Consider the following 24418-nt stretch of genomic DNA (forward strand, 5'->3'; position numbering starts at 1 on the left):
CCCACCACAATGCACAAATGCTGACTCTGCCAGAGTAAAACAACATCCAGTAAATTTAAACTCTTGCTTCATTTCAAAACCAAAGCATTATTTCACATAATGAAAAGCTTTTATTTCAGCAGGAGCACAAGTGACCAAGCCTGACCAGATGCTTTATTAAAATGATGCTCTTTTGCTTTGAAATTATTTTATGGGAATTATTATTATTATTATATGGGAACTTGGCAGTTGAGATTCAGATCTGCCTCTCAGAGAGGGGCATTTTATTAATGAGCTTTTCATTCTCAACCTCCTGATAAACGTGGGCATAGACTTATGGAATTATATTTATTCATATCAGATTTAAGGTTTGAAATGAAACTGTCTTCTAGCAAGTCAGACATAGCTAAAGAGAAAAAAACCAAGTTACTCTACTTTGGAAACTTACTCTAGATCGTGGTCCAGGAACTTCTGTCTTCATCAGAGGTCCATCATAGTCAAAATCCACATCAATTTTAGCTGCAGCTTGACTGATATACCTGTGTCCTGTAAGAAATAATGAAAATCTGAGTACAGACCATATTTTCTGCGCTCTCCTTTTAGAAGATACATCCATACCTTGCCTGACTGAAAACACTTGACAGATGAGACCAATTACATTGAGCTGTCTGAAGTGAACTATGTATCTCATTTTTGACCAGTCTTAAAATAAAACCAATACCAGTGAGGTGGCTTAAAACAAACAACAAATCAAAAAATCCCAAGGGAAATCACAAGACAACCCTAGAGAAACAGAGGCAAAGCACAGGAGGATTGAGAGCACATCTTTTTCCATCTCTTTTGTTGAGTCTCTCCATTATGCCCTGTGCAAGCTTTTGCCATAAATTCCCCACTCCTACACAGAGATGGTCAGCTATCAGTAATAACCAAAAAGCCTGATGGAGTCCACAGGAAAAATCCAGTATGATGCTTTTCAATAGCCCAAAGAACACTCTTCGGGAAAGATTTGTCTCAGAAAGGTAAATGGCCTTGTCTCACATAAATCAGCATCCTGCAGTGCAGCTCTGAAATCTGAGTCCCAGTCAGCACCAGTTTTCCTTCTGATCTTGCTGGTTTTTATCCACATGTGTAGGGAAGCATAATAAAATTGACACCTTAATGAAAACACAAGGCAAAACTATCCTGTGCTCTACCAATAACAGGCGCTGCTTCCCTTTCTGAAATAATTGTTTTAAAACACAGAGTTTAGGCAAACTTCATATGAGAGTCAGTTCTGGTAAGCATGTATTCCAAATATGTACATATTCCATTAAGGGGATTATGGGATAATATGGGGATTGTACATTTGCAAAAAAAGGAAGTACAGGCTCCAAAGCTCTACCAAGGTGACCAGCAGAGACTGAGCTTGCTCTGGTTACATATTGAACTAAAGCAACATTCTTGGCAATTACACTTTTGACATGGAGCATCTGCAAGCCTCTATCCAGCATGGTATCAACAACAAACTGATCTTAAGAGTATTAACTTGGGAGAATCACACTCAGACCTGAAAGAAGAGGGCATAACTTTTATAATATCTGTGGTAGGCAAATTTTAGCTGGCGCAATCTGGATGGCCCAAAATGAAGATCCTCAGCTCTCCTTGTCACCAGCTGCAGCTCAGATCCAGGCTGAGCATGGCAAGTCAGGCAACACCAGCTCTTGCCCGGGGCACTTGGAGCAGCAGGGTCTGCAGGTACCACTCACCACATCCTGCTGTGCCAAGGCCCTGCTGCCAGGTGCTAAACCAATAAACTGCAGCCAAGTTTGGCAGAGGGGCAGGGAGGGAGATGCCTGGGCAGCCAGGCCAGCAGTCAAACACATGGAAATCCCTGGAGTGCAGCACTGCCACCAGAAACCCTGGCAGTACACTTCCATCCATACCCACTTCTCACTGCAGAGCTCTGTTCCAGCAACGTGCTGAAAATGTTTTGGGTTTGGAAGTAACAGTTGTTAAATAAACCAAATATTTATGAAGGAAAACAGAAGGTATCCTGTGATACTGCTCAGCAGTGCTCTGAGCACAGCCATTCAGCTGAAATTTCCAACAGTGACTCGAGACATTTGCCTCAGCTTGTATCAGCCCAAGCTGGGATGTCTCAAGCAAGCCTGATTTCAAGAAACTATTTGGAAAATCACCGCCCTTTGAAAGCATCTTTGAGTACTTAAAGTCACTGCTCATCTTGGGAAAACTTAGTCTGCAAAGATGATTATTCTCCCCAGCTTTAATTCAGATGCGTCAGTGCCTCTCTGCAAAGCTATTAATAGGTTTTGTTACAGCAACACCACTTTTGTGTCATTCTGTTTAACATTCATGTAAATTGGAGACTGCATGGCAACTGCTCCACTGAGGGGGGGAAAGCTACTGCATATAAAAGATCAAAGGTGACTCTATTGGCACAGCCAGGGGATGCTGGGGCCACACCCAGGCTGTGCCAGCCACAGCACTGACACACAAAGAGCTCTCCAGGCTAAGGGCACCTGAACAGCACAGACACAACCTCTCTTACTGCCACATGGCCCAAGACTTCTGCAGCCCAATGCTCCCTTGGTGCTCAGGGACGTGTCCAAAGCCTTGTGGTGACAAAGGCAAAGAAGCCCAGCAGTTTGGAGTAGCTGAGAACTACTTCAGCAGTTTTCTGAGCACAGGGTATGGCCCCAGCCCTGCTCCCTCTCACAGCCCATTGCCTCATTTCCAGCCTCACCACTGCCCTTGCTCTGCAGCCAAACAGGAGCTCAGGCCACTCTCCAGAGGCACAGAGGAGGTCAGAGCCCTGCCTGGGCACTCATGGCTTTCTGGGTCCCCTCTCTCCACACCCCCTGCAAGGCTTTGTTCTGCATGCCCTGGAGAACAGCAGGACACAGTTCTGCCCCCTGCTCCCCAGTGCTGTGGCCCTGCTCACAGCACAGCTCTGGGATGTGGCTGTTCTCCTGTAAAGGCTTTCCAGGCACTTGGACAGGGTGATGGATGGCTGCATCAATACCTGCTTTGTTTAGCCTGGAGGAGGATTTCAGGCCATGCTCTGTCTCCCTTGCTTCCCCCCAGCCCCAGCATCAGCACCACAGTCTCCTGATGGTGCAAGAAAATGCAAATAAATCAGGTCACTCAGTGTAGTGCTTCATCCCCTGGGAAACTGCAGCAGGCTCTGCTCAGCTGGCATTTCTATCTTGAAGGTACTCAATGAGCTTTGCAACTCAGCCCGAATTTTTACTGTTTGACTTTTTAATATCAACTTACCCTGCAACAGAAATCCTGAAGATACAAGACACAATGTAATTCAGGCTATTCCAACTGGATATTTGGGAGTTTTAGACATTTGCGGGCCAGGACTGGGTTTTTGCCTCCCAAAAAGACAGCAGAGATGGGACAGGTAAAAACTGAGGTTGTCACTATGACCAAGCAAGGTATTTTCGAGAATTGAGAATCCCTGGTGGGATTCTCATCCTTCAGTGAATTAACAGCATTAACTTTGTAATAAAAGGCAATCCCTTGATTTTCTGTTGACATGTGAACAAACTGCCTTAGAAAAAGGGGATTTTGTTTTATATTATCTTAAGAACAGGAGCAAATGACATAACCTCAGCTCTCAGGTTCCAAGTGTGTAGAGTTAATGGGCTCTGACCAAGTGTCCTTCTCTAAAGAAGCATTACCAAAGCTCTTAAATTACATTTAGCTGACATGACCAAAACCAGCACCCCTTTTATCCCTGGTAAACCAAGCAGTCTCTTTTTTATATGGCAAAAGTAAAAACACAAGCATAGGTTAATGAACTTCATTCAGAGAGCACACAGGCTGAACAATTTGCACAGAATTTTCTACCCATCCCACTTAAAGAAGGTGGGCATAATAAGTTAAATTCTACTTTTCTTGAAGACTTCTCCAAGTTCTCATCACACATCATCTTTCTGAACACTTGAATAACACCAGCAAATTATCACATCCTTCCTTTTCATCCAACAGGATGTTATCACTTGCTAGCAGGCAGCAAAGCTCATTTCCCAACTCTGCTTCCCCACGCTGCCCCCCTTGCTCTCCAGGGGTCCCAGTCAGCAATTTTAACAAAGTGCCACATTGCTATAGCAACATAATTAATATAAGTGCACCCTGCTAATTTGGGGATGCTGGGAGTCACAAAGCATCACTGCTGGCAGGTCTGTGCTGAGAGCTGATCTCTGATAACAGAGCTGCAATCAAGGCAGGGATAGAAAGAGCCTGAGCCTCTCATGTGTTTGACCAAAAATAACACTCCCATTTACACAGTTCCTGAGTGTACAACTGGATATTGGCTGGAAGAAACTCCAGTGGAGGCATTGAAAGGATATGGGTGTAATGAAGAGAAGGAACAATTGCAAGGAAAAGGCAAAGAAGAGGAATGAAAGGCCATGCTGGCGTAAGAAGAGCTCTCAGACAAAAGTGTCTTGCTGTGAAGGGCTGCAAGGGGAAGCTCTGCAGTGCCCAGGGAGCACATGCCCTGTGCCACACCACTGCAGACAGGCAACTCCCTCACACTTCCCCTCCACAGTGTCGATCAAAGCACCTTCCAGACAGGATTTTTAGAGCATGGAGGCCCTGACAGCCAAAAGTAGGAGGACTGTGATTTCCTCTGAGTCCTCTTTATGTGTTACAAGTAGAATCTGTTACTAACAGATCTTGAAAGGGAATGGCAAAAGGCCAGGCTAGCTAGAGATGTTTGGGAAATGAACATCACTATTGCATAACATTGTGAAAAGTGAGATTGCTATTTACAGAGTGCTTATGCTGCAAGATCAGAAGCTCTTCCACATGAGATTGCCTGTGTTTCAGCACTCCCACATGCACACTTTGGATTCTCCAAAGATGAAGAAAAAACTAATACCACACAGGCCATAAAGAAGTGGAAACTCCTGGAAGAAAGAACAAGAGAAATTTCCCTTCACCATCCCAGCACAATCCCAAATCAACTCCTCAGAAGAGTTACAGGTCCATCCAACCACTGCTCTTGTAGTTCTTGTGATCTGAACCAGTTGTAACATCCTCTCTCTTCCAACAGTTCATCAGCTACAGAGCTCACCAGGGCACCTCTGGAGATGAACAGCCAACCACAAGGAACAGCCAGGTGGGAAATCAGCCAGCACTGCTACAGCCTCCCTTTGTGGCACAGAAAAATGGATAGGAGTATCACATTCACCAAAGGAACTGAGAACAGCAGTCCCAGCTTGGACTCTGCCTTGCACCAGAGCCTGCTTACAACAACAGGTTTTATGTGATTGTTTTTATATAGCTCAGCTTTTTGTAGAAGTGTTTGGTCAGACAGAAGAGTAAACGTTCCTCAGTCCAGCAGGAGAGGTTGCACTCCAGTTTCCAGGGCTCCAGTGGAAGCTGACCTCAGGCTGACCTCTGCAATCCCAAGAAAGGGATTGTTCTCTGCTTCTGCCACACATACCTCACACAAATCCAGCCTGTTCTCTCTGATTTCCTTAGGGATGCTCTTAATGTACAAACCAAATAAAAAAAGTAAAATGTCTCAGCAAGGATCAATACTGGAGACAAAAGTGTGACTGAGAATAAATCATTCTCATGGCTTTCCAGCCTCTTTGTGGTAACTGTGATGGGAACAAGTCAATAACTAGTATGAACATCTCTCAGACTTTACTGCAGTGCACCCAGGTGCTAAACATTATTATCCTCTCCAGAGAGACAGGAAACAGGCTGAGTTAGGTGAGGCACAGCCTCAACAAGTGCTAGAGAACTGCACTGGAAGGGCACAGACTCTGGAGGAGAAAAACTGGACCTACAAGGAGAGACTCAAACAGAATTCAGCAGAGAGAAAAGTGTGAGGTCTTGGGGGAGACAGTAGTTATCAAACATCTAAAAGGCTGCTGCAAAGAAAAAATAAACATTCCAGCCTCCAGGTCCTTTGAGGGCAGGACAAACAGCAAGGATTTGATTTTTTTCCTGTTGTGAAACTTAGGCTAAATATTAGAAAAGAAGTTTTAAAGGTAAGGTCAGTCCAGCAATAAGCAAATTGCCTGGGGAGGCTGCAGAAGCTGCAGAACAGATCAGCATCCTAGAAGGGCATGGGCAGGCACTAATGCAAACTGATGCTACCTTCAGGCAGCAGCCTGACCTTCTGCCATGCTTTCAGTGCAGGATTCAAAGACAAATTCAACCCCTATGGGTAATCAGCAGGAAAGTGAACCACATCTCTGGAGTGCCAGCCTGTCCTCATAGCTTTGGTAGTGCCCTACCAGCCAACAACCAACTGCCCCCAAAGCAGGGAGCCAGAGCAGCCTTGCTGCTGCAGTGCCCAGCTGGCAAAACCAGAGCTGGCACAAAGGGAATAACCACTGACATGCACACTCCCAGCTGTGATCAGCCTGCAGCACACCAGCAACAGAACTCAGTTCAGGTAAGATGGTAACACCAAGATACACCCTCATTTCTCCATCAGCTGCCTCTGCTGGCCCTGCCTGGCTGATTCCCACAGAGGTTTCAATGCAGAGGCTTTGTAAATGGAGGATTAGGTTAGTTACTCACTCTATTGTCATTCTGCCACCCTTCACATTCTAGTGAACCTTGTCTTTGAGGGCAAACAATCAGGCAGATCAAACAGAGAGGGAAAACAAAAGCATACCTGATTAAGGGCTTATTTTCAAGAAGGGCATGATACTTACAGGCTTCACATTTTTGGGTAAGATTTAAGTTGGGTATTGCTTATCATTTATTACATATTATCATGTGCTTTGCTTAGCTTTTGCTTTTGATCAACTTAAATGATTTGCATTTTCCATTTCTAGCTTGCTTGCCGGGGTTTAACATTGTGTGAGTAAGGAGAACAGTGTGCAGTGGTTAAGTAACAAAGATTTTCCAACTAGAGAAACAGTCAGGATGAAAAAAAATCTCTTTGTGTAAATAAATTTATTGTAGATTCAAGATGAACAGGAAGATTTGCTTAATGCACACATATAACTGAAAAATGTCAGCCTACAGACACAAAGACCTACCAAGAGGCAATCTATTCCCTCCTCTCCACCTCCACCCCCCTTGGCAACACTGTCATTTCATTATCCACAAAAAAAATAAATGTACCAGCCCAAATGGCACTGCAGGATTTCTGTGGGAGTAATGTACAGTCTCTTTTCTAGCCTGTAAAGCTCTGAACTCGAGTGCTCAAAAATACCTTGGAGGAGAGCACTCTGGAGCAGAGAGCTCCTGGATGTCACCCTGAGCACTTCCCTAAAAGCCACAGAGCCCAGCAGCACTGGAACCTGAGGTGGGGCTCAGGGAAAAAGCCTGGAGCTCCAGCTTTGGCCACAGCCACCAGAGCCTCCTGCCTGTTCTGTGGGGTTGCAGGGGCACAGGACACAGCTCCTCCTGTCAGGGGCTCTCCTCGTGCTCCACCATTCCTGACCTCTGCTCACTCACACCCAAAGGCCACAGGTCCCTTACACAGCCTGCAGCCAGGGCTCTCTATTATTTGCTTCAGTATTTTAGCAGCCTTGGAAGTTTCCTGGAAGCAAGGATGGATTAATGGAGCCCAGAGCTGCTTTTCTTTCTTATGGGGATCTACACTCCCTCACTGATGGTGAGAGAGGAAGAGGAGTTTGGCCACCTGCACCTCTGTGCTTGGGAAGCAGCAGGAATTGTACAGACACTGGGAGGGACAGGGAGCATTAAGGGATACTGAGATTAGCTCAAGGACTGCCAGCTAACCAGGCCTGCTTTCCACTGCCCACCATGGACCCAATGCTCTCTGCTCCTGCCCAGGGTGGAAAATTGGTGAATCATTCCCAGGAACACATACACATCCTGCACTGAAGCACTGACCTAATATCTTCTAACAGTTATAAGACCTGACTTGGTGTTCTTCAGTCAAAGGTCAGCTGCTCCCTGAAGTGTATTATTTAAAGGGAAATCAATGATGCTGAAGTTTCTGAGCAAATGGAAGGGTGTGCTTGGTTTATCCTGCAGTGGCAGAAGGAGCACAGTGGCACTGCAGGAGGGTGGAAGGACAGGAGAAACACTGAGATTTACTCAGTCACAAAAAAGCCATTCAGCCACACTGTACTCAGTGTAATAGTACATGGAATGGATGTTCATAAGATTCCACACTGCTTTGTCCAACACAGCCAACAGGAATTTAGGTTTTTTATCTATTTCAGAGAGACTGCAGGTTTAATATACACACACACATGCTAAATTTCAAGCCAGGGCTAAGCCAAAACTTGCCATTCACTTAGAAGAAAGTAGTTTGAGCTGTGTGGCAGATTCTTATTTCACACTAGAGCTCACTCAAGGCAGAAACACACAACCCCAGTGAGGGTCCCATCTTTATGCCAATCACACAAAACCTCTTCACAAGGGAAGATGGGCAAGGTTGTGCTCCACAGCACAAAGAGAAAACCCAGCTCATTTTCATGGATGATTGTCTCATCTCTGCACCATGTAGTGCCAGAGAGTAAAAGCAGAGTTCCAAGGGCTGAAGAGCTTTACTTCAGTTAGCATATTTACAGGGCAAATTATTAACTTGATACATTGATACAAAAAAATCAGATATACTTTGGACTACAATTGTGGTCCACTTTAGACTACACTACATCATTATCTAAGACACAGAACATTATATTCCTCAAGGTCTGAAAGACTCAACACCACAGGACAAACCCCAGCAATGTTTAAATTGGAATTCTGTCCACCAGAGTAAAGTTAACACTTACCAAACACAAAGCAGGAAAGTGCAAGGAAACACTTACCAAACACAAAGCAGGAAAGTGCAAGGAAACACTTACCAAATACCAGCAGTCTGGAGTTTTGCTGCAGGCAACAGGTAAGCTGTCGACTAAGCAACATTGACGCCATTTTATCTTTTCTTTACTGAAAAAGACTCAATCTTGAGAGATTTCTTTCTGGTTGATGTTCTGGGAAAATAAAAAAAAGAAGAAAATCAAACACTTAATCCCTGTAGATGCAGCCACTATTACTGTGCTGTTCAACTCCTTTCATTAATTCCCCCTTTCATTAATTCCCATCCAAAGGCACCAAGAGCAGGGTTTGATGGATTAATGCTGATGTTCAGAGCAGTCTCAGGATTGAGCCCCACATCTGATTCTTGGCTTGGTCTTGCTAAGGTAAATGACTTCTAGGCTAAATGAATGTCCCAGCTTCAGCAGGGCCAGGGGGTGAAGGTCAGTACCTATTTGCCCTTGCTCTTCCTCTCTACTTTCTCTGTATATATAGCCTGTGTTGAGCTTTAAAAAAAAAGTTTCCAGTCAAGCCAAAGCTGTTGTTTTTGATTTGATCTAAGTTTATGAGAAAAAACCTCATCTAATACAAAAGAGAGGAGGACAAGCATTAGGAAATAAAAGAAAATAAATCCCCTGAAAAAAAACAGCCTTTTAGCCATTAATTACAACTCTGTGAAGAGAGAATGTGAGAGCTGAGATTGTCCAGCCTGAAGGCTCAGATTGCATCCCATCAATGAGTAATAAATACCTGATGGGAAAGAAGGAGCCAGGGCTTCTCAGAGGTGTCCAGTGATGGGATAAGAGGCAATGGGCACAAACTAAAATACTCTGAGCTCCACCTAAGCACAGGAAAACTCCCAGCAGGTTTCCCAGAGAAGGTATGGAATCACCATGCCTGGGGATATCCACAACTCAAATGGTCCAGAGCAGATTGCTTTAGTGTCACTGCTGGGCAGAGGGCTGGACCAGACCCCTCAGCTCCCTCCCAAGCTCAGCCATTCCATGGTTCTACCTCAGCTGGTTACATAAAAATGACCTTGGAAAGTCAAGCAGCATGACAGATAACATGCCTCCCTTTCACTATGGATCACTTGTGCAGAAAGCCTGGCTGGAAGTCAGGAATAGGTAAAACAGGTCATTGAATTATTATCCAGGACACAGGTTAAATTCAAACTTCACACTTATCAGCGTGGCCCCTTGTTCAGTGTAGGACACTGGAGCCCTTTGCCTGGCATTTGCACCTTGCTGGATGCAGACCGTGGAGCAGCAGCGGACCGAGGCTTGCAAGTGACAAAATGTCACTATTATCCATAAACCTGGAAAAAATTCTATTTAACAAATACACTCAGAGTGGAGCTGGTCTTCCAGCAGAAAGAGAACACAGTTCACAGCTTCCATCAGTCCTATGCCAGGAATAAAACATGCCAGCAGATGTTCATGACCCGATGCAGGGAAGTAGTGAGCTATTGCTACCATGACAGCAAGTATCTCATACCCATAACTAAAATATCAGAAATTTAATTTCTGTATTGTCTTTATGTGAAATACTATTTGTTCTCCTTCACATGTGGGCTTTTTCAAAATATATAAAAGAAAATAAAAAATTTCTTGCCTACAGAGATTTATAAATTCACAGACCTATTAAGAGTCAGGAAGAAAAAAAATTCCCTGCGCCTCCCCAGACAATTGACGCAGCACTCAGTTTCACTTAGTTCAAATTAAAATTCAAGGTAGTTTGCAATGTGCCAAGATGAACAAACACTTGCACAACACTTGTGCACACACTGGAAAAGCAAGATTGCCTTCCTAAGGCTTTGGGTCACAACTGCAGAGGGAACTAGTTAATTTTGTTTTCAGTAAAGAGAAACTTCACTTATAAGACAAGATTAGTTTAATTAATTCATAATGTTTTCTATAGCAGCTTCTTGCTTTACTTGTGCTAACTTTTGCATAATCAATGTGTGAAGAAATATCCCAACACCATGGATTTCTTATCTCATGGCCACCCTCTAACAAAAACCAAATGACAAGAAAATGCCCAGCACCTCGATGGATGTCCTCTGCTCAGAGCTGTTTATCTGCTCTATATTACTCCAATCTCCAATTCCCTCCATAAGTTTCTCTATAAAGTGTTACTTTTTTAGTCTTTAGGAAGCTGTTAAAAGGTGAGCACAGGAACTCACAAAAGGACAGTGCAAACATACTTAACAACCCACCAAGGTTCATGCTTGCTCTCATACCCCTCAGTGGTGTCCCATGGGGGTTTTGCTGCCAGCTGACCAACTTTCCTTCTGCACAAGGATGAGATGCCTCTTCACCTACAAATCAAACACACCTTCCACAGCTCTACCAGGTTTCCCTTCTTCCTTCCCTAGGTGAACCACACCTATGTCTGCTTCCAGAAATGCTATTTATTTCTAATTATATTTACTGCTTATCTCAAGTCCTTTAATAGCTAAACTACAGTATTCATTAGAGGCTGAAAAATATAACTGGGAATGATATTGGCTTTGTAAAAAAAAAAAAAAATACTGCATGAGGCTTAAAAATAAAGTAGCTTAGCCCTAATTTTCCTTGACAGTTCTTACATAAAAAGTTTTACCATTTTCTAGTCCAGAGTCAGAATAAATCACATAACATCACACGTGACTATAACTAAACCCAGCACCTTTTCCATCTCCATTATGCACACAGGCTCTCACAGCTGATGTGACTGGGATCTCAGTCTAAGCACACATTATTTGGTTATCACAATAACTGACTGAATTCTGCCTCCATAACCCATCTCCTGATCGATTCCCAGTGGCCCAGGCTGATCCAGGACTGCAAGCAGCAGCAGCAGAGTTTGCAATCCAGCAGAATCAGCTCCTGCACGTGTCCCAGCCGCAGCGATGGCACGCTCCATCACCCTGCTGCTCCACAGCCACTGCAGCCACACAAATCCCCAAATCCGGCCAAAACACTGCCACCAATTCCAGATATCTGACAGGAGAGGGGATGGGAAGGACCATCAGAATACAAAGATGTGACACCCTTCCAGAAAAAGATCCCTAAGTCTTCCTTAAACGTTTTTCCTCCACTGGCAGCTGTCTGAGCTGGAGCAGGCCATCGGTGCAGATGACTCCACAGAACTGCTATTCTGAAGTGAATCTCAGTACCTTCGTTTTCCAAATACATTTGCATAATTTTGTCTGTAATTCTGCATTATATAAATTGTGTTTGCCTCTGCATGTGTTTAAGTTGCAGCCACATTCTTCTAGTAAGAAAAATTACTTTAATTTTCAAAGAGAAAGCTAGGTCTGGTTTATCACACACATGAAACATAAGGATATGTGGATTTTTTTAATGCATGCTGTGAAATTAGATGTATTTTTTTTAACAGCAGCTGCTAAATTTCTGTACCAAGAGATTATTTCTGACAGATAAAACTAGTTACTAGAGAGAACAGCAGTCATTCAGCAGCAGCAGCCTACTGGGAACACAGAAAGAAGTATTGTTTCCGTGAGTGAACGACCTTGTGTTTCCTGGGGAGGAAACCCTGGAAAAATGTTAGAAAGAGGGGGCTTGATCCTGATACAAGAGAGAAAATAGACAAACTAGGAGTCTGTGCAGCAATCTCACTGCCTAGCAGAGAAGCTAATGCAGCATGACATGGAGTGCCAGGCTGCAGCTCACAGAACCTGCCCTGGCAAACATCCTCTGTGGAGGGGCACAGGTAAAGGCAGAACTGAGACCCAGCAGGGTGGGAGGAGAAGTCAGCTCTGCACATTTGCATCTCTTTCTTGCAACTCTGCCAAAGACACGGAAATCTGTTTGAAATTCATAGGGGCACAATCATCTGTCCCTCAGCTGCTCCAAACCCATTTAACCAGGAACAATTAAGTGGTTTAGAAACAGCAGCAAAAGCTGCATTCGGCAATTACTTCACAAGGCTTCCAGAAACTGGGTTTGGGAGCAGGGAGGATTCCAAAGGCAAATTCATTCCTTTTTTTACTGTTTTCCTTTGCTTGACTCTTCTAGGCTGCACAGCAAGGGTACAATCGTGCTAAGTGCTAATTGTGACATTTCAAGCATCTCTAACTATTCTCTTAGTCCCATCTGCTTGGATCCACCTGGATGTGAACCCAGCAGTAGGCTCACACACTGTGAGCTGCACAGGGGCTGCTGGGGGGTGCAGAGGCTGCAGAGCCCTCTCAGAGCTCAGGGCAGCACCAGCACTGTGCCCCAGTGCCAACCCTCCCTTCCCACAGCCAGCCTGCCCTGGCACCCCAGGTGAGCTGGCACAGACAGGCTGCAAGGAGGGAGCCCCTCCAAGGGTCTTTATTTCACAGCTCAGCATGCTTTGACACTGCTCTTTCTGCCTTTTAACAGCAGAGGAACTGCAAACTGAGGACCCAAATCGGCTGTCACTAAAAAGGACAATGTTTAAAAGTCAGGCAGGACCCAGGTCCATCCTGGACTTGTTAAAGGGGCGCAGATCTCCTGGTTTGTAGTGCTCATGAACAAGCATCTTTATGGACATAGGTGATTTAGCTCAGGTATTTTACTTCTGTAACAGCTCAAGGAGATCCCAGAGTCTGGAACAGCCCCACAATCATGCAAATAAATATAAGTAGGGGCAAGAAGAGAGTGAAGGCTGCCATCTGTTAAACATAATCATGTCCTTCCTTAGTCTGCATTTGAGGAAGAATCAGGTAATGCAATGTCATCATGCACAAAAAGAGCCAAAGAACACAGCCCTTGCTGTTTGAAAATGGCACAGCCCCACCCTGCTTTGGGGAGTCCTCATGCAGCAGATCAAAGCAGGAAACAACTGAAGGAGCTCACCAGTCAGTGACAGAGCACAGGGTGATGTCAGAAATCCTGACTTGCTGCTTTAGCCCTTAAATGTAGTAAACAATGTAAATAAAGAGGCCTGGCAGCATGCTGGTGTATTTAACTGCAGTTTACTTGGTCCCAGGAGCAGAGTTAAGAGTTCAGTATAGATTATGCATTCATCAAAGCCTGAGTGCACACAATGAAATACAACAGGTCCTTTTACTTCTGCTGGGGTTTTATCCCAAAGTACTGAAACAAATTTGGATTAGCTTACAGCAGCATTTGCAGAAGTCTGTAAGAGTAACACCATGAATTTAGAAATTCATTCAGAGCTAGGCCAAAATTATCTCAAATGAAATAGAATAGAATTGAAAAGTCCTGTTAAGAGGAGTTGCAAGAAAATTTACTTCTGGTATTCATAAAAGGCTGGCATTAGATTTTTTCATTAAATATCTATACAAACCTAGCACAAAACAGAACTGGAACACTCATCTTTGAGAGGAACAGTACAGAGGCAGCATCCTCATGAGAGGGCACAGCAAAGATAAAGGAGCTGCTCATCCCCCATCTTGGTCCACCAAAGGCCACAGCCTTGTACTCCAAAAGTGAAGGTGGTTACAAGCACCCCACAACATGGAGCTCACACAGCAGGGTCAGGACAGAGATGGACACTGAAAGAGGTGTGCTGGGTCTGCAGGACCCAGCCAGAAAGAGCCCTGAGGATTCTGACATTCAGCACTTAATGTAGCCCAATTTCATGTGCACCAGCCAAAAAAGAGCCAAGTGTGGCTGTCCCCAAGGCCTGGAGAGCCTGTCCCTGCAGAGCTCACCCAGGAATTCCCACCAGGAGCAATTCCCACCCAGGCAACTCCCACCAGTAACAGACCTGCACATGGAAACGTGTATCCTTACATGGATTCTGCCAAAAACCACTTCACAAGCTGACAGGCTGTTTATGCCTCTAATAATCTTAATGGCTTTGTGTAGAACAGGATGCAATTGAAAACTCCATGATTGTACTGAAGTTGTCAAGGACACAGTTGTCATAGTTACAAGTAAAGCTCAAGTGTTGGTTATTCAGGGTTGCCTATTTATTTATTGACACCAACAGCGTTGGACAGTCCCACGAGGCCTCAGAAGAACAGAAATGGAGACACTGGTTTTGTCCTTCAAGTCTTGACAAAACAGCTAATATTGCACACAAAAGCATAATAAACTGGGGTTTTTGCACAGCTCTTCTCTCCCTCCACATGCAGCTGGCATTCAAGTCAGTCTGCTGTGAGCACTGCAGCAAAAGCACAAACCAACTGCACTGCACAAGATGAAAACCTCTCACCTACAGCTTGGAATTACTGTCCAGTATCCAGCAGGACACAGCAATCCCTACCTGCCTCATGGCACCTGCACTCAGGTCAGGGCTGAACCAGCAGCAAAGCCAAAACAGCTTCAGCCCTTCCATCAAGTTTTAAAACTCATTTGGAGTCTAAAGTCTCACAACACTCATGTGTCCAATTTCTCCTCCTCAGGTGCCCTCTAAGCAGGGTTTGGTGGCTGGATATGAATACATGATCTCCTTTTTTTGTAAAATAAAATCTTTCTGCCCTTGTCTCTGTTTACCCTCTCTCCAAAAAAATAATGGGCCAGGGAAACTCTCCTGGTCCCTAAACCAATGAACAAGGCAGGAATGTTGTGATTATGGCACACTAGGATCCAGGTGACCCACTAAACTTCTGAGCAGCTCATTTCTGATCCAAGAACTGTTGGCACAGCTAAGGTGGGATGAGACATGTCTATACCTTCCCTGTGAAAGTGCATTGTCTCAGGAAAACAAAATATTGAATTGAAAAAGCATCTGCTAGAAATGGGGCGAGTTCCAGATGCAAAGCCAACAGTACCTACACAAATGGTATAATGGTACATAAATGCTGATAAAAAAACAAGTACAAGAAAACTTACATTAGCTTAAAAAATTCTAATTTCTTTTAGGAATTTCTTTGCAGTTCCCCCTGAAAAAACCTACACATTGATATTTCAGTGAACTTTACCAGTGAGGTACATATAAAAACATCTCTTCAAGCCTCTATTAAACACCCCTTTAAGCATATTTTAAATCCATTCTTTTAAATGCAGATGACAACAACATATCCAAACCATGCCTGTTCATTTCCACGTATTTCCCAGACCAAAACAGCCCAGCTCACAACGGATTAAACAAATTATGGCACAGTCGTGTTTATCAGTTTAGTTGCTCCACAAGCATTTTGTAGTTTTGAAAAAATGAAAGTATTGCAAAATACCCTCAAGTGGTATTTCCAAAGAAATTCAGTTATATTCCTTGCAAGATTTCACTCCTAGCATCTTACTGCTGCCTCCTCAGAGATCAGGAAAATAGATAAACAGCACCAAATAAAAGCACAATTTATTTTCCTGTGCCATAAGGCATAAAACAGCTCACTTGGAGCCAGCCTGCACCAAACCAAGGGAAACATCTCGAGCCGGGGCGAGAGCTGTGGTTTCTCAAGGTGACCCCCATTCCAGCTGAGGACACGAACAGCAGAGCCACACAGGAGATTTCTTGTATAAAGAGTCCAGAAAGCAAAGCAGGAGCAGCTATCCCTGCACAACACACACACACCTTCCCAGACCCAATCCCCACGTTCCCCCTGGGCACAGAGGGTGCAGCAGGGCACACTCTGTGCCCACCCCACACCCACAGGCACACGGCAGAGGCACTTACAGGGCTCGGATCCAAACTCCAGCTCTCCAAGCTGCCCACAGCCAGCTCCTGGGTTGGAAGTGCTGCTCCTGCTTCACAGCCTGCCTGCCTTCAGTGCAGGCTGCTGCTGGTTGTGCTGGTGAGGAATGCCATCGCTGCCAGCCCCTTGCAGCGCAGCGGGGACAGGCATCACCCGGAGGAAGCCCTGCGCTGCAGCCCTGCAGCTCAGCTGGGGGGATGCCCCACTTGATGAAGGTTAATGGCACCAGCTCCTGGCAGCTACAGCCTGTGCTCAGCCAAAGCCAGCAGAGAGGAGCACACGACTCGTTTCAAACCTGAGAGGGTCTGGCTCTGGATTGTGGGTGCCTGAGTCCATCCAAAAGCCTCCCCAGCAGCTTTCTGAAAGCAAATTCCGAGAGGCAGAGCCAGACTGCGTTGAGGCTTGAAACGGCTCCTTATTTCCAACAATTGTGGAAGTTGAAGAACAGGTTTTTTCCCTAAACCCCTTATTTTGACTCTGGTTTGCAAATCTCCCGAGGGTGACAGCCAAGCACAGGAGTGTCACAAAATAACCTTGGTTTGGCTCATTCCCTCCAGGTGGTGCGCAGGCAGCACGGCTGGCAGCAGCATCCCAGCAGCACCGCCCGCTGCACACTGCTCCTGACGGGAATGGGGGGATGTGGATACCCACAGAACACCAGCAGCCTCCCTTCAGGAACAGGGATGCAGGGAAAAGCAGCACAGGGTGCCATGGCCGAGGCTGGGCTACCATGGCCAGGTTGCCATGGTGCTGGGGGGCAAGAGGGAAGATGTGCCAGAACGCAGAGAGGCTGAGCCGCTTCAGATTTAAATCCCTGTGACAGCGTTTCGGCCGAGCCACTGCACGGTTGCTGTGGCAACAGACAAGTGAAAAATCACAGAGGAAATCTGTAATTATTACAAGCGAGGTGGTGACTTACCCGCTTCAGTAATCAGAGCAGAGGAGGGGGAGCTCGTGCCCCCCAACAGGCAGGGCTGCAGTGCAGCAGGGAGCCAGGCACGAGACCCCAGCTGGGGCTCCTGCCTTAGGCTCTGTAGCCATCCCACATCCAGCTGTGGGATGCAAGCCTTGGGCAGGATGCTTCCTCAGCACAGGGTTGTGACTGAGGTGCTGCACCCATTCTGCAAGGGGGGAGATGAGGGAGCAGCCAGAGCGAGCCCCAGACTTGTGCTGCTGGTTCAGCATGAGCAGAGCTGGGTGCAAGGAAGGGCCTGAGGCAGCAGAGCAAGGACAGATATCAGCAGCAAGGGACAAAGACGGAAGATGCAATGCTTACAGGAGGCAGATAAGGTCCTGGAAACTGCATGATTCCAGTTTGTGTAGCTCCTGCAGCATCACCTTCCCTGTCCCCCTTCTCTCAGAGCAGCCACAGCGGCAGCATTGGCTTAGCTGGGGTGGGTAGTGTGATGGTCACTGCGCTAACACAGGAGCAGTGAGGGACAGTCAGTGATGGTCACTGTGCTAACACAGGAGCAGTGAGGGACAAAGCCGTGCAGGCAGAGCAGACACACTCTGCAGTGTCTCCTGTAACACTACCTGGCCCAGGCCACTGACAGACCAACACCAGCATCCACACAACCTTTTCACCCATTAATGGGAGAGTACAAGTTTTAAAGTCACCATGTTGCTTTCCAGAGCTTCTTTACACAAAATGGGCAATTGATCAGCATCCAGACAAACTGCCAATCAAAATGCCACTAACACCAACAAGGAAGAGAATCCAACGTGGTTAATCCTGTTCTGGTTCCCTTATCCTTTGCTGGAGACTGTAGTCTGGGATCTCATGTGAGTACTGTGAGCAGCTGCTAAGAAAGGAGCCCTGACTGCAGTTATTTGTAAGACAGGTCCCATAACAAGCAGTTGATTTGCTCCAAAGCAAAAACTGAACCTCACTCCTCACCTTCTTCATAATCTAAAATCTGTTATTAATTACATACACAGACTGTAAACAGCACATTTAAACTGGCCTGTACTGTTTACCAGTCACTAGAACAAACTGGTGGCTCTAAACTGAACCTGTTAGCCAGATAACCTACTACAGAAAGTGCCACAATCCCATTCAGACAGATGGTTAATGCAGGTACACATCACAAAGCAGAGGGGCAAGAACTGAGAAAAGCTATGGGTGCTTAGACTCATCATGTATAAAACACTGAATTCAAGAGCAATTAATTGTGTCAGTGATTTCTTACTAGTAATAATCAGGATTACAGCTCCTAAGGGAGACTGAGGTTCTTGTGCCTCTGCTGAGTGTTTCCTTGGATGATGTGAGGCTGAACTCATTAACCAAAATGATGCTGGATGAGAAGAACTTGGTGCTGCAAAGTGCTAACAAGTTATATGGCACCATCATGTAGAGACTCCAGTCAGCACTGAGCCCCTTCATGCTGAGTCATGTTGTGTCCAACTGCTTGGAAACCCATCCTGCAGAGAGACAACAGCTCTGTTGTAAACTTTTATTTGTAGTGGATTTCTTTTGCTTTAACCCTTGCATCAAATGCCTTAACACCAAACTGCCTCTTCCTGAGTAACGCCTGAATTCTTGTTGCTCTGTATGGCTGCTTTCATCCTCCATACTCACAATTACCCTGCCTGGCAGACTGCATGCACAAAGAGGATGACAATGACAATTTAAGTCCTGTTGCAGGGCAAAAAACTTGGTTTGACACAACAATAACTATTAAAAATTTATTTAAGATGCATTAAAAATGTGAAGTTCACAGAAGTGGGAGCTGTAACCAAAACCCCACGGATTTGCATTTGATTTAATCAAGAGAATATTGGTAAAGAAATCTGTTTAAACAGTCTGTTATTGGAAAGGATGTGGCCAACCACCTGTACTAAGTTCATGTTCTGCTCTGATTTGCAGTTGTCAAAGGAAGATTCACTCAGTACACAATCCTTCACTGCTAGAAAGTAATCTCCAGCTTCAGCAGAACCAACTGTTAGTTATATTTCTCTGTATCAATGCTACAAATATCCTTCTGAAATACACAATTATGATACAAGGCAAAACAGGGATCAGATTCTGGCCAGGCTGGTCCACAACATCAAATAAAAGCACATGGTTAGCATCAAAGATGTTTTGTTTTCATGGAAAATATTGGAATGTTACTATGTTACCAGCCCATTTCACTGCAAATGATGGCAAATTCCTCCAGAAGCAGCTCCACAGCCCTCCTTAACCCCTGCCTCACACCCTAGAAAGATTCTGCTACACTTTGTTAAGAAAAACAAAGCATTTCAAACAACACAGCTACAGTACTTGAGGAGAATTCAGCACTCAGAAATAGCAGCTCCAGGGTAGAGACAAGATGTCAAAATCCTAAATGTCACACACATCTGCAAGAAATGGGGACAAAACACATGAGCATCACAATGCAGAGAGCAAAGCATGCAGGATACATGCACCAAGTCTTAGTCCTCCTTCAAAAAACAGAGGTGCACAAGGCTCAACAGCAGGGTCTCAGGACCCCAAACTTGCATGGAGAGGGAAAGCAATGCCTCTCCTAAGGGTTTGTTGTGTTTGGAGAAGGAATGTAGCACAAACAGGAGTGTCAGATCAACTTTTAAGTACTGTGAGCAGTAATCACTAGGTTCACCTTAAAATATATTAAAAAGTATTTCAGTACAGTTGGAAGGAAACAAAGTAAGACTATATTAATAGTGACACCAAGTTAATTACAAAAATCTGAGCTAACCATTTGCAGTAGGATAAGGATCGTATTTGGCCGAAGAGGATTACCATGAAGGGCAAATCAAAATAAAAAGGACAACTGGGATTGCTTAGCTTTGTGGGAAAGCCAGCACACTGCAGCTTTCCAGCCTGTGGCTGGCCAGAAGGCTGCTTCCTACCCGAGCACATCCAGTAACTTTACACTCTGTGCACAGAGGCAGCTTTTCTTTTGTGAAAGAAGTTAAAAGGCTCATGAACAGAGTGGAATTCAGCACAATCAATACTACTAACTGCAGGGATTTCATTTGGTGGGCAGATGTTGAGCTTGAAAGAGTCAGAGGTTGCATGTGTGCAGGGCACAGCTGACCTGCCCCTGCACTCCTCACTAATCAGTAACTGCTGTAATACCACTGACCCAGGCACAGGGGGATCACCCCTCTGTTCTTCAGGTGTCAGCTGCTTTCATTCCCATTAAACCTGACAACTTCACATTCAGAAGGAAAGCAATATAGGAATTAAGCACAATTACTATGAAAATTCTGCTATTAAGAAGTCTTGTTATTTCCTGTTTATTCAGGCAATAGGTAAAAAGGAACAGCAGTTGGGGAGTTTTCAAAACAGTTCAGGAAACACAGATAAGTACACAGTGTTAAAAAAGACTGTTACTAAATTCCCTAGTATGTTTAGAACATTATTTTTGGGCTCCAGATGGAGAAAGAAACTAGTGCCAATCTGATTCAGCAAGATACATGTTTCTCTAGTGGTCCCTTTTACTTCTCTGGGCCCATTCACAAAAGTAGAGTTGGGAATGAGCCAAAGAACTCTGCTGAATTAAAGGCAAGGTAGAAAAACTGGGAACTGGAAGAGTCTCTGGTGATCAAAACCTGAAAGTTACCCACTAGGGAAAAATCCACAAGGCCGCTGCATGAACTGTGCTTATTCACTCCTTATATATTGCCTGTTTAACCAAACTAATGAATCTGCTGCATTATCACACAGGTACTAAACACCTGCATAGGAATTTGAGGAGATAAATTGGAGCTTACTAAGTGTGCTAATGGCTCAACTCACTGGTGAAGGCTCTCATGGTAGCACTGACACACACAAGAAACTGGGCTCCGCTCTTCAGCCTGGCACATCCAAGTGGACATTCTATGCACCACATTCAGGTAGTTAAAAAGTTGATCAGTTTTGGGAAAACTTCCATAAAGATTTGGACAAATCTTTATAGAAATTCTAATACAGCTCAAGGAAGTCCAGTTTACTTGCTGGGGTAAGAGAAGAGGGACCCAGAATAAGAAACTAATGAAGGATGCCTTGTATTACTGTGATGTTAAGAGAGGCTGCATGTACAGTGGGAAAATCCAGGATAACAAATCAGGATGAGTACAATCAGTATGGAATAGGTAGTAGTTAGGTTGAACAGCTTGTTTACTTATTTAACAAAAACCTTTTGTGGGAGGTGTTGATCTTCCTAAGGATAGCTTAAAAAATAAGGGCATCATGAGCACAATGGGACAGGGAGGTTCCCTTTAGAGTGCTGCCCTCACTTAACCTCTCTCAAGAGGGCACTGTCACAGAAGCTCAGGAAATTAACAACAGCAAATTTCCCTTCTCCTTCATAAAATCAGGGTTTCACCAAATGGTTGCAACTGCAGGATTTATCAGTAATCAGGTAATTTGTCACAGAAGATCCATCACATGCTTGGTTAGTGCCAGTATCATCTCAAGCTGCCCCTTCTCCCCCTCTGCTGTTAACCAGTGACAATAAATCAACGATATCCAGAGGCTGCAGTTTCACAAGAGATGAGAGGAATGTGGCTGCAAGCCTGCTAATCTTGCTCCACCAGGCAGAGCAGAGGATCAGTTATGCAAGGCTGCATGTGGATTTTGACCAGATATAACAAACAGTTCCTTTCTCTTCTCTTTCCCATTTGGAACAGCAAAAGAGAAGCTGTGAGCCATTTCCTAACATTAATCACATCACTCTGGAAACTTATTTTCTCTGCATATTTTTTGGGAAAAAAGGATACTTTATGCAAGTGTTGCATCCCAAAATGATACAACCAGCCTTGGATTTGTAGGGTAGTAGCACCTTCTGAGCTTGTTTTCTGAAGAGCCTCACTTTGAGCTAGCTTTCCTATTCCCATCATTCAGTCTCCTATCCACACCAGAGAGATTCCTAATTTGAGGCAGAAAAATCAGCAAACCCTTCTGGTGTCCAGTGGAGTCACAAGTTCAGCTCAGAGCAAAACAATGAAAGGAAAGAGCCAGGCAGTGTGAAGAACAAGAAGTCCACCCTGAGGAGCCACCATAGCTGACTCCGTGTTGAAACATCACCTACCCATGGCACCCATGGCCACAGTCTGTCCTAAAATTCATTTTGATTGAACCAAATCCTACTAGACAAAAATCTACAGAGAAGCAAAACAACAAACCCTAAACTGATACACAATCAGGTAATGGTCCAATTTTTATGGATAAATGAACAGCAGGAATCCTACAGCCTGCATCAGAAGCAAGAGGTATTTTCCAATCACCTTCTTGGCCAAAGGAAAAAAAAATTACTGATGAAAAATTAGGCAAGCAGTCTCCTGTTACTGCTAAAAGGAAATGACATTTGAATTTCATTATTGTAAGAAGAAAAGCACAAGATTTGTCAGTGATAGTTACTGCAATGCACAGATTGCTGCAATCAGTAAAGGCCCTATAACATGAATCCAGCCCCTTGCACTGCTTGTCATTGTCTCCACTTGCCTCTGCTCCCTCCCCTTGTAACACAAACCAGCTCTCTCTGTGCTTTGCTTCAGCTGCTGCTCACAACAGCCAAGGCAGAAGCATCTCATATTCCAGCAGCCCCTTCCAACACCCAGTGCCCAAACCACAGAACAAACAGAGACCTGCTCCCCTGTAGATCCATTACCTGGTAAAACCACCCCGCAAACAAGGAATGTGGAGTTCATCCGAGCCCAGCTCATCCTCTGTTTTCCTACCTCCACCAGCACACTCTGATTGTGTAATCCTATTTCTCTCTCCAGGAAGCTGCATTGCAGCAATAGCTGTGGAGCAAAAAACAGGGCTTGCTTTATACTGGAGCTGAGAGGGAACAACATGATAGGGAATGGCAGCTCAGTCCATGCAGGTAAATCCCATCCCTCACACCCACAGCATGGTCCATGCAGGTAAATCCCATCCCTCACACCTGCAGCTCAGTCCATACAGGTAAATCCCATCCCTCACACTCACAGCTCAGTCCACACAGGTAAATCCCATCTCTCACACCCACAGCTCAGTCCATATAAAGGTAAATCCCATCTCTCACACCCACAGCATGGTCCATACAGGTAAATCCCATCTCTCACACCCACAGCTCAGTCCACACAGGTAAATCCCATCTCTCACACCTGCCACAGGAGTCTCAGTGTGCTCAGTTTTGCCTGAAGAGATGCAGCTGTTAAGGATGCAGAAGTCATGGCTTTCAGCCTGGCCACAGCCCCCTGTGGCAGGATTACCCTCTGGCCTGTTGCCATAAAGATCTTATGCCTGAAATCTTTCCAGAGCAGTTTGGTTTGGTTTCTAACAGCTTTTTTTACCTGTCATGTTCTCTAATTCCCACTGAGGCAATCATTTATATAATCAGATATATACAGTGAGAGCTCTTAATAATGCTTCAGTACAAACTTACTACCTCCATCTTGCTCCCAGGGTCCTAATTTTTTTTTGTGAACATCACAACATCAATATGAAGCAAGAACCTTGCAAAAAAATGTGTAATTCCTGAGAGATGTGGAAAGAGATTAAACAGAGAAGAACAAGATGGCTGGTTCCCATTATTTGAGAAGGAACCTGACAGACAAACTGAGGGGAAACATAATACAAACAGAAAATATCACTGTTATCAGGTTACACCAAGTTTATTTAAAATACTTAATTTTCATTGTATTTATGTTACTTATGCCCACTTCTGTAGAACTGCCAGACCAATTAAAACATGTGAGTTGATTTCTGTTGTGTTTGTTGTCAAGAGATGCTGCCAAAAACCTCCGCATTTCATCCTTCACTAAAAGAGGAAGCCAAAATTGGAATGCTGTGGTGATATTCAAAGTCTTTAATCAAAATTGAGCTTGATGAGTTACAAATACAAATGAGGGATATTATTCTTTCCTTTCCCTGCAAACTAATTTTCATTTCCTGTTTTCCTCAGTGGCTTCTGAAGCCTGTATTCCTGCACGACCTCATTCAGAAAGGAAAAGGCCTGGGAGGGCAGGAGGTGGTATCTCCTGTGAAAAAAGTCTGTAGGGTTGTTCATTTGGGAGGAAAGAGGAAGAGGAAGGGGTGATTTATATTGAGAGTACAAGCAACAAAGCCACCATGAAATCAGCCAGCACTGGGTTAGAAATTTCTATGAGGAACTTGCTGCCCTGTGC

General features: G+C 44.7%; 1 protein-coding gene across 4 annotated transcripts in view; it reads right to left on the reverse strand.

The window, feature by feature from the left end:
* ABAT (4-aminobutyrate aminotransferase) overlaps positions 1–24418 on the reverse strand; it is a 48980-nt gene that overhangs the window by 18574 nt on the left and 5988 nt on the right. For 2 of the 4 annotated variants that reach the window (XM_074552995.1, XM_074552994.1), the window contains exons 2-3: positions 8787–8915; positions 428–525 (exon numbers count right to left, since the gene is read on the reverse strand). In XM_074552995.1, coding sequence (XP_074409096.1) covers positions 428–525; positions 8787–8856 — 168 coding nt within the window. In that variant the 5' untranslated portion in view covers positions 8857–8915. Of the gene's footprint in view, positions 1–427; positions 526–8786; positions 8916–16296; positions 17095–22914; positions 23059–24418 lie in introns of those variants that run through there. The other 2 variants (XM_005487636.4, XM_005487635.4) reach the window with 2 other exon arrangements.

The sequence above is a fragment of the Zonotrichia albicollis genome, chromosome 16, assembly GCF_047830755.1.
Source record: "Zonotrichia albicollis isolate bZonAlb1 chromosome 16, bZonAlb1.hap1, whole genome shotgun sequence".
NCBI lineage: Eukaryota > Metazoa > Chordata > Aves > Passeriformes > Passerellidae > Zonotrichia > Zonotrichia albicollis.